The sequence below is a fragment of the Echeneis naucrates genome, chromosome 8 (assembly GCF_900963305.1).
Source record: "Echeneis naucrates chromosome 8, fEcheNa1.1, whole genome shotgun sequence".
NCBI classification, from domain to species: Eukaryota; Metazoa; Chordata; class Actinopteri; order Carangiformes; family Echeneidae; genus Echeneis; species Echeneis naucrates.
Window position 1 is genome coordinate 3,967,485 of NC_042518.1, and position 10,408 is coordinate 3,977,892.

At 43.4% G+C, this 10,408-nt stretch overlaps 1 protein-coding gene across 2 annotated transcripts; it reads left to right on the forward strand.

The window, feature by feature from the left end:
• Window positions 1–660: 660 nt before the first annotated feature.
• raver1 (ribonucleoprotein, PTB-binding 1) lies at window positions 661–8,837 on the forward strand. 2 transcript variants are annotated; one of them, XM_029508733.1, is made up of 15 exons: window positions 661–1,011; window positions 2,010–2,076; window positions 3,260–3,729; window positions 4,990–5,181; window positions 5,284–5,404; window positions 5,487–5,587; window positions 5,735–5,806; window positions 6,168–6,246; window positions 6,532–6,734; window positions 6,855–6,936; window positions 7,057–7,199; window positions 7,290–7,361; window positions 7,459–7,593; window positions 7,822–7,887; window positions 8,047–8,837. In XM_029508733.1, exons 1-15 carry the CDS (start codon window positions 661–663, stop codon window positions 8,191–8,193), a joined length of 2,301 nt encoding a protein of 766 aa, XP_029364593.1. In that variant the 3' UTR covers window positions 8,194–8,837. The 2 variants fall into 2 exon arrangements, with proteins under 2 accessions (XP_029364593.1, XP_029364594.1); XM_029508734.1 differs by lacking the exon at window positions 5,735–5,806.
• Window positions 8,838–10,408: the final 1,571 nt, after the last annotated feature.

Consider the following 10,408-nt stretch of genomic DNA (forward strand, 5'->3'; position numbering starts at 1 on the left):
GCACAAAAGTTAACGTTAGCTATGCAGCTATGGGATGGATGTTTAATTTGCCTTTCTGTTGGAACAAATTCACTCACTACAGGTGTTCAGTGAGCAGGTAGGCTGAAGTGAACAGCCATCACAGAATGAGAATTTATTTATTTTTTTTTGATAGGCCTGAGCGCTCTCCTACCAGAAATTCAACTTCAGTAGGCTACGGCCCAAAAGGGTGCTCAACAGTTTAACAAAAGCAAACTTGTGTATTATATGCCAAGTGAAGCAAACCACGCTGCTCCTGTGCTTTTTCAGTCATTACTCAAATAACAGCTACAGCTCCACACTGGTTCCAATGAACGAAATGAACGAATGGCTTGGGGGGGGGGGGGGGGGGGAGAAAAGAAAAAAGATTCGTTCGTTTCACTGAACGAGATTAAGAGGTCCGAGTCAGCATATTGACCAGAATCTCCCATCACGACCCTGAACCTCCTTCGAGAGATCGGCAGCTTTTATAGGAGCCAACAGCCGTAGCCCCGCCCCCCGCACTCTCCGTTACGTCGTAGTCATGGCAATGCGTCCCTCTCTCGGCCAATCAGAAGCGCCGCTGCGGCCATGTGTGTATTGTTTAAACTGCTCAAATCACGCCGGCTTTGCAGACAGATAAAACTTCCACCGGACGGAGTGATGGCGGCCGCCGTGTCTGTTAGCGCAGCTGCCAGCGGTGAGAGCGCAGACACCGGACTCGGTTTCGCCTCTCGTCCGCTTCACGAACATTACGAGCTCGCCGCCGCTGCCGCCAGTGCTACCGCCGCCGATGATCACGAACACTGGATGGCCGGAGACCGACACCATCCCGAGCTCGAACCCCGCGAAGACGAGCCGACACCCGCACGCGAGTGTCAGCGGAGGGTCGACGAGGACCTGACGTCGGTGAGCTCCGAGGAGATCGACAGCCGCCTGGAGAGGACCCGCCGGGAGTTTTACAACCGGAGAAAAATAATCATCAAAAACCTGCCTTCCGATGTTAGCAACCAGGTAGGACTCCAAACTCTTTGATGAAGGATTTTTTTGTTGGTTAGTTAAATAATTAACGAATCGATTGATTGATTGATTGATTGATTAATTGATTGACGGCAGCGTTTTTGCTAACGTTAGCCTAGCCTGCCATGCTATCCCAAGTTAGCCTACTAGCCGTTTCACTCATTCGCTCGTCCTCCGTTTTAGGCTTCTGCTGTGACTTTATACGAGTTAACAAAACCACAAGGAGTTAAACTATTTCTGTATCTGACCGCCATTTGGCGTGCTGTTTGAATTTGTGGCTCTCCTGTCGCCAAACTGTGGAGGTTTAGCACCAGGTGGTCAGATAGCTGTCAATAACGGGGGGTCATCCGGGGCCTGTCTGACCTGCCAGCCTCGGAGGCCTCATAAACTGATTAATTCAACTTCCTAGATTTTCGTTTTTCATTTTTTTTTTTAATTTTTTTTTTTTTGTTAGCAGGTTTTACAGGTGAACTTAAGCTTTATCACTGTCCAATTTGTTGTTAATAAAGCTGGCGTTTAGGTCATCAATCAATCAGATTTTTTTTTTTTTTTTTTAACTGATGCCCCCTTTTTTTTTTTTTTTTTTTTGTTTGGAACGTGCCTGACCCATGGGGAGCGCAGGGCCTGCGGGCGGTACCATTGTTCACATTTGGAGGGGGGGGCGAAAGGGGAGCCAGTTCGAGATGTGAGCTGCAATTTAACAAAAGGTGCAAGGCGTGGAGACAAAACGTTTCAGAAAATGCTGGACAGCATCGCCATGGGTTTGTGAATGGGCCCAAAACAGCGCAGAACAATTTCTCATACAATGAGTCAGTTGTTAACTGACACACACACACACACACACACGTGCACTTGTTACTAGTCTCCTATTTGAGTTAATTATGCGACCAGCAAAATGCCGTGAATCAATTAACGCATTTGAGGGATTTCATGTGAGTTCTTGATTAAAGGAACATGTTTAGAAGTTTATGGTTGTCCTCTCTTATTCACAGGAGGTCCATGAGCTGCTGGGCAACTATGACTTGAAGTACTGCTTTGTTGACAAATACAAGGGCACAGGTTGGTCAAACGGCTCACCCCCAAAGTTTGATTTCAGTGAACAATTATGGGAACAGATAACCTGCATGTTGTCAAAAAAAGAAAGAATAGAAAACAACCACTGACGCATCTTTAATTGCCTCCATTTAGGACGACAATCAATCCATCAAAATGCCTCACAAACTGTGTGAGTGCTCATAAAAAGACAACAGTTATTGACTTGAGGGAGACGAACAAATGGAACAAAAGTTCCTTTACTGGATTTTTTTTTTTTTTTTTTTTTTTTTCTTCTCAGGAGTAAACTGCGATTGATTTGCACCTTCATTAAACATGTTATATGGGCTCCAGCACTTTGTCACTAGTGATGACATGATTTGAAAAATTCCAGCAATAATTAAACCCTGAATTTTATTCAGCTGTATATTTGTGTATCTTGGGAGTGCTACTATACTGTGTGTGTATTTTACATCATATGTTGAAAAATCTGTTCTTGTAGGTGGGACTGATTTTAATGATGATTTTTAAGTGCTTGATGGGTCAGCTTCCTGTTAGTGTGAAAGCTGATGTATCAGAAATGACTGATATTTAAAAAGTTAATGAATCACACATGTCCTCTAAAATGGTTTTGCATTTAGCATAAGCCTGGTGGTGAGCAAAATGTTGTGCTGCATAATAGTCAAATTTAGATGTGGTTTCTTGCCAGAGGGCCAGTAAAAAAAAATAAAAAAAATAATCACATTTCAGTTGAGACATTCACAAAAATCTTCCCCACTTTTCTGCTCTTCTTTGAAAACCCTGGTGACAGGATGTTTGCTTCAGCACACCGTGTAGACCTGTTGGCTTTGTAAGGCGGCAATTGCAGACACTGTAGGCAGTCAGTGCTAGTAACAAAAACTGTGTGACTTCACCTATAAACATTTATACTCAGTGAGCTAGATGAAGGCCCTTTGATTCTTGTCACTATGACAGGCATCATAGTTCTGACAAGGAAAGTGGGAGAGTGACACAAGCTTGTGCATGGTGTTGTTGTGCCACAAGTATTGTGTTTTATCAGACTACCTGAAGGAGACATTTGGCGTCATGTCCAAGATTTGCTTTTGGATTCAGCTTTTTATTATTTTTTTTTTTGTTGCCTGAACAAATGCCACTCCCTGACTTGACACCAATTTGTTTCTCTCCTCCCTCTGTCCCCCATTACCCTCAGCATTTGTGACACTGCTCAATGGGGAACAGGCGCAGTGTGCCATCAAAGAGTTCCACCAGCATTTGCTACGGGACAGGGAGATCTCTGTGCAGCTGCAGCCAACAGATGCTCTTCTGTGCATCGCCAACCTCCCCCGTGCCTTCACCCAGCAGCAGTTTGAGGAGTTGGTGCGACCCTTCGGTAACCTGGAGCGCTGCTTCCTGGTGTACAGCCCCTCCACAGGGCATTCCAAGGGTTATGGCTTTGTGGAGTACATGAAAAAGGACTCGGCAGCCAGAGCCAAGTCTGAGCTTTTGGGAAAGCAGCTGGGTTCCCGCATGCTGTACGTCCACTGGACTGAGGTGGGCTCCCTCACATACCCGCTGCTGCATTCAAAATGTCTGTGCGTGGACCGCCTGCCCCCAAACCTGCTGACAGCCCAAGACCTTCGCAACGCCTTGGCTGACACTCACGTGCCAGTCTTTTGCCAGGTGAATTTCACACAAACACATTACCTGTCAAGTTAAAATGCATTTTGGTGCAAACAAGATCCAGATGGCTATTGACATAATGATTAGTGGAATTATTGCTACTTTTTAGTCACCATTGCATTTTTAAAGAATCCAATCCTCCAGTTGGTCAAGTTTCAAGTTGTTGCACCTTGATGTGACATTCTGTATGTTTCTTTCTTAGAGCATGGTCTTGCATAATGAATTTCCACATTGATGGGCTGATACAGCTTTTATTGAGAGATGCCGTCATTTTGTAAAACTATTCCACATTTGATCTTTGAGTACCTTTCACCTTTAGCCCAGTTATTATGTGGTCACCAAAAGTTTCTATGGCATTGAGTGTAGCTGGTTTCTATGGTGATGACCACCTGACTCCTCCACACGGTGGCATTCAGCAGGCTTTTCTGGAATCAGAGAGGTTTGTCGTTTTTGCACAACACAACATGGTAGCACTTTTCTGCTGGTTCCAGGGTTTTGTTTTGTCTTTTTCTTTTTTTTTCTTTTTTTTTTTTAAGGATTGTGTCAAATGGCAGTAATGATTAAAGGCCCCTAATAATGAAAGGGGAACCGCTTAGCTTCCAGTGTTCAAAGTAAAACTGGTCTGGGTGTGAAATCTGGTGACACTGAATTATGCTGCAGCTAATGACTGATGGATAGTATAGGGTCTTTTTAAAAGGGAAATGAGAAAGTTAATTGATCAACAGAATGGTATATATCTAATGGATTTGAAAAGATTGGTGTTCCTACAGAGTTCTCAGTTTTGGCAGGGAAAAAATGCAGTGAATGTTTTTAAAGGTTGGAAACTTTAAATTCTAATTTCTTTAACAATATTTGTCAGCCATAGTAATTTTTCTTGCTACTTGAAAATTCTAATTAAATTTTAGAACTTGATGATAGTAAATCATCCGAGCCTAAGATGACAAGCTGGTTCGAGAAGCTGCTGTTGTAAAATATCCTACCTGCAGCTTATGGGGTCACTTATCAGTCACCAAACAGGTTAAAAAAACACAAAACAAAAGCAAGACAAATTTTTCAACATCACATCTGACTAGTTTGACAAAGGTTTTCAAACGTTTTGCTGGGCATTTCTTACTTAAATGTATACACGCTGGGTATGCGTGCTGAGCTTGTCTGCCAATAACCTGGTTTATTGTATTTATTTGCTGTATAATTTGATTTAATTCAGTTTTTCATATATTTGAATTGTTTTTATTCATTATTATTCTATGTTCTCTGCAGTTGGCTCAGGGACAAGATGGAAGTTTTCGGCGTTTTGCAGTTTTGGAGTTTGCCACTGCAGAGATGGCCGAAGAGGTGCAGCGACTCGCTGATGGCAGACTGCTAGGCGGGACACACATCAGGGTGTCCTTCTGTGCCCCCGGCCCTCCTGGGAGAAGCATGCTGGCTGCTCTTATTGCTGCCCAAACCATGGTATTGAAGTCAGACTGATGTTATACCTCTTTGGTCACAGCTATTATTCATTTTGACTGCAGTGCCTTTTCTGATTTCCTGTCTTTGATTTCTGCCTTCAAGGCTGTGAACAGGGGTAAAGGTCTCCTCCCTGATCCCACAGCCATGCAGATTCTTACAGGTCTAAATAACCCTGCCACCCTCAAGATGCTGCTCAACCCACTGTCACAGGGACACAAACAAGGTGGTGCCTTCTCACAGGCTCCAAAACAACAGATTTTAAATTCCTCTGGTGCTGTGGTTCCTTAAGTTTTCTTTGTGTGCAGGCCTTCTAGGGGCAGCCCCCACGATGCCGCTGCTGGCCAACCCTGCCCTCTCTGCTGCCCTGCTCCAGCTGCTCCTTCAGAACCAAGCCAAGGCCCAGCAGGTACTCCCATCTTCCTCCCTTTTCTCTGTCGTGTTCCTCTTAGCTGCTCAGCCTGTTTTGAGTCATCCTCTCCCACTCATGCACATCCTTCTTTTTTTTTTTTTTTCAATTATTCCCCCCCCCCACACTCTCCCTCTTTACCTATAGCAAGCCTTTCTGGGAAACCATCTTCTGTGGGCTCAGGTGCTGCACAATAAAGAAAGCACTCTAGTGCCTTGTGTGAGTGACAGTGGTGTTTGTGTTTGGCTGCTTGATAAATCTTGATGATTTTATGTGGTTAGTGAACTCAGTGCCTGGGTGGGTATGCTGTCACAAGTGTGAAAAAGGTTTTGTTTCTTTTTTTTTTAATCTGTGTGTGTGTGTGTGTGTGTGTGGAGTGGTGTGGTAGGTGTGCAACTCTTGTGTATCAAAATTATGAATACCCACTCGATAAGAACCTACCTATTGTATGTGGTGACTAAGCTTCGGTGCCGGTGTAGTGTGCTTGTGTATCTGAGCAGCTTTCCACCGGTCAAGTAAGGTAACGTCACTGTGTGACCCTCTTCTGACACTGGAATCTGCATTCTTCTTTGCCCAACAGGCAGGACTCATCGGGGAGAATCCTCTGGCTGCTCTGCCTGTCCAGCAGGGAGTCCATCTGCTCGGAGACCTCCCCCAAGGTTAGGCATCCGCCCACTCTAGCTGTAGCTTCTTAAGCAATAAACTGCATAGTTTTGCTTTTATGATGCTAAACATCTGTACTCCCCCTGCCTGTTAGCCATGCTTCCTACTATTTACACTAATCTTTGAATAGTAGTTGTGATGCGGTAGAATTTCATTAGTAAATGTACTAATATGCATCCTACGAAAAAAAGCTCTTTTTATAGAAGAAAGCTTAACAGGAGTTAGTCTCACAAATCACATTAACAGTAATTAAAAAACATGGATCTCTTTATTTCCTCTAGGTGGTGTTGTCTCAGGTCTTGGTCTCCAGACAGATCCCCTGGCCCCCCTAAAGCCAATGCCACTTGGCAGAGCCCTCACAAGGGAGCAGGAGTCTCCCACAGCAGCATGTACCTTTCCCCAGACTTCCTCTCCCACTCTGCAGGGCATCTCCTTGCCCCTGATGGGTGGCATGATGGGAGCAGATGGTCTCACAGCACAAGGGGTGAGGGCCCACGTAGTTTTCTATCACACTTTGTGCCTCTTGTATTCTTGTCCAGCTCTATACTCATGCGTAAACGATAAATTGGTTAGAAAAACAAATGGCTTTTTCCTTCCCTGTCAGGTCTCCATTCTAGGAGATCCTCCCAAAGATGTGAATCTGCCTCAGAGCACCTTCCTTGGTGTCAACAGTGCTTATCCTTCAGGTAAGGTATACAGCATTTGGGTCGGAGTTTCGTAGTTGACAGTCTGTTCTTGTTTGCCACTACAGTTATTGAGGCAAATATGTAGTGCATGTGCTGTCTGTCTCTGCTCTCCTACTGCAGGAGGAAGCTGCAGACCCCACCCCTACAGGAAGAGACCTACACTAAGTAATGTGTCCAACCAACACACACACCAGAACATGCAGCCGAATTACAACCTGCGCTACCAGGATTCCTATAGCCCTGAATATCCCCCTCTGCACCAGGTAACCACAGATGCCCTCTTTTTTTCTGTATGATCTTTATGCCCTGTTGAACTTGATCTGGTCTGATGCCCATTTGGTGTTTTTCCTCAGGATCCTCTGGCTCACTTGTACGAGCAGCAGGAGAACCTTGACACTGGACCCTTGGTAGGATTCAGCCAGCAGGTAGTGTTTTTTATTCAATAAATTCAATGTGATATGAGGAAACCTTAAAATGAATTGTTGGACTGATAATAAAACATCTGCTCTGATGTCTCTGCAGCCTTCCCGTCACCCCAACTACAGCGAGCGATTTGCCCACTACACCTTCCCTCCCAGCCCACCCATGTCCTCATACTTCAGCTCAGGGCCCGAGGCCTCCAGTAACGGCAGCCTCCCAACCACCCAGCTTAACAGGGTAATTCTAAAGCCTTTTTTTTTTTTTTTTTTTTTAAACATTAACATGTGTTTTGATCTCAAACTATTGATTACTTGCCGGTGCAGTGATGTCAGGGTAGCGCTGTACAAGATAAAGCAGAGGAGGGTGACGTTCCAAGAATAAATCTATGTTCAATTATTAATGCTGTGCTGTGAGTGCATGAGCTTCAGAAGTCGAGGTCACTGAAAGTTGCTTGTTTGTCTCCAGGCTGTGGGAATGCCTCCTGTGAGCCACACCGGTAATTACCCCCCAGGCATGGGGAATGTGCCAAAGGTAACTTAGACTTTCTTGTTTGCCTTTTTTGAGTTTTAACTTTTTTCTTTTTTTTTTTTTTTTGGTTTAGTTTTGTTTTTTTTTTTTTTTTTTTTTTTTTTTTAATATATATACATGAAGCTGCTCCTCACTTATTATTTTTTCCCCTCCCAACTGTAGACTCCCATTGGTAGCCACAAGCGTGTGTTCTCTCGGCTGATTCCATCTCCTGAGCCAAGCCCTGAAGGCGGCTACGTAGGCCAGCACTCCCAAGGCCTTGGTGGTCATTATGCAGACTCCTACCTTAAGCGAAAGCGTATCTTTTAAATGCAGCCAACAGCTTCTTGCTTTATGAGTAGCCATTCGACAGCCAGGACATGATGGCATCTCCTCCAATGAACTTAGGCTTGGCAGTCCTTGGATTTGTCTCCTGTGTACTCCTGTGAGTGACCCCTGGAGGGCACTTAGGAGTGCAGCCTTTTGCCATCTGGGCACTTGCGTCACTCATGGGAACTTTATATACATATTAAAAAAAAAAAAAATTCTTTTTTTGTGTATATATGATTTTAGTGTGTTGGTAAATTAAGTTTTTACTTTAAGTTTTTTTTATTTAACTTTTTAATTTCCTGTTGAACAATTTGTACAGTGGTGGGGAAAAAAAAGGTTAGTTAATGAAGTCTTTTCTGCATCATTTTTATTCCTGTGTTGAGTGGTGTATCAGCAGAGCTACAGATAGTTGACGCTTCACCAAAGTGAAGTGGTCCACAATTTCAAACAAAGGGATTTGCGTAGTGTTAAAAACAAGCTTTCCTTCAGAGGCTCAACTTTTAAGTAGCCTTTCTAATGCTGTGTAAAAAGTTCAGTTTGTTTATTGAGATGGTGTTTTTGTGTTGTTGTTGTTTTTGTTTTTTTTTCCTTTTTGTGTCTTTGTTTTTCCCCTTCCTTCCACACGGTTGTATATTTTTGCTGTATTACTCTCTGGGTTCAGGCCTTTCTTCATTGGTTAACATTCATCTTTCCATCCACCAATGACAGCTGTGTGTATCTGCCTTTGTAGTATTATGGTGACGCGCTCTACCAGTCTGCCATATTTTCTCAAGCCTCAACTTTTCCACGTTTGTCTCTTGAGCCACACCCTCCAATTTGTTTATGGAGTCTCTTCTCTAAATTGGTTGTTGAGTGATGCACTTGGAGGGCACAGGTCACAAACTTAAATCTGTTCTCACCCATATAGGATGCCATTTTCAAGTCTCCGGGAGATGAATATTTTCTGTGTTTTCTATGTGAGTTCTGTTCGAAGTTCCCTTTTGAATGTCTTATAGCCCACACATCTGGATAGTGGAGTTGGGCGGGTGGCTCGGTGAACATCTGCTGTGCCTGAGTCGCTGAGTTGGCTTGTCTAGATGAATAGATGGCAGCTGGATTAAAGGACATAGCCCTTGTTCTAAGTCCTCTCATAACGGTGGAAGCTTAGTTTGTCTGGGGATAAACTACTGGAAGCTATGGCAGGTGATTGGTCGGTGAAATGACTATCCTTGTTTCTTTTTTCTTTTTCTTTTTTTCTCCCCATTTTTGTGAATAATTATCTGGTTGACAGTTTGATTGTGAAAACCCATTACCTCTGACTTCTGCTAGGAGATGCAGCTACACTTGAGCCTTAACATTGTTTTCTGTTATTTCATCCTGCCCTGTGTTGGCTTCCATCTACATTTTACCATTTCTGTGTTTATTTGCTGTGTAAATAGTTAAAGCTTGATAATTTTCCAGAGTCCACAACTTTTTGTTTTCTTTAACAATGCCTGCCCCCCTTGGTCTGGTGTTCTTGGATGAATTTGCTGCTGTTTTGTGTTTTTTCTTTTTGTTTGCCTGTACGTTTGAAAGCTGGTGTGACCAAGAGTGGTGCCACAGCAGACTGCTCATGTTGTGTATGGACCAAGAGATGCAGCTGTACTGTTAAGATCATCCATTGATGGGTTTTTTTTTTTTTTTTTTTTTTTTTTTTTTATTTGAACTGCGATCCTCTCCTCTGTACCGCCATGGTTGTCTCTGTATGTGTGTGACATGAGCAAGTAAATGTTATTTAAACTGATTGCTGTGAACTCGTCATTTAAAAATGTATATTGATGTCTGCATTGACGTGATCATATCCGTATTTTATCTGAAGTGTATTTTCCGTTTTTGTGTTTTCAACTTGTGGGCTTTGCAATTGAAGCACAGCTGTCTTACGAGTTGTAGAAAGCTGTGATCTTGGAGTGAGATTCATAAATTTTTAGAGCTGGGTTGTTAAATTTGCAAATATAGATTTTATTTGTACCCAGAGCTGAACGCATTAAGATCAGCATTTGATTTATAGAGCTCGGATGCGTCTTTGATTGTTCTCCAAGTTATCAAAGTAAGTTTAGCAGAGAAGCGTGCTCTCAGTTTACACAGCCTTCATGTTTATTCTTCAATGAAGGACAGTGGTTTGGTTTAAGAAGACCCTGGGCAGAGGGAGCGATGATAACAGAGCACAAGCTGACAGATCATCAGCTGGTCCAATGAA

Coding starts and splice junctions, on each gene's coding strand:
- raver1 (XM_029508733.1), top strand. CDS start 661: ATGGCGGCCGCCGTGTCTGTTAGCGCAGCTGCCAGCGGTGAGAGCGCA. Junction 1,012..2,009: donor CTTCCGATGTTAGCAACCAG/GTAGGACTCCAA, acceptor TCTTATTCACAG/GAGGTCCATGAGCTGCTGGG. Junction 3,730..4,989: donor ACGTGCCAGTCTTTTGCCAG/GTGAATTTCACA, acceptor TGTTCTCTGCAG/TTGGCTCAGGGACAAGATGG.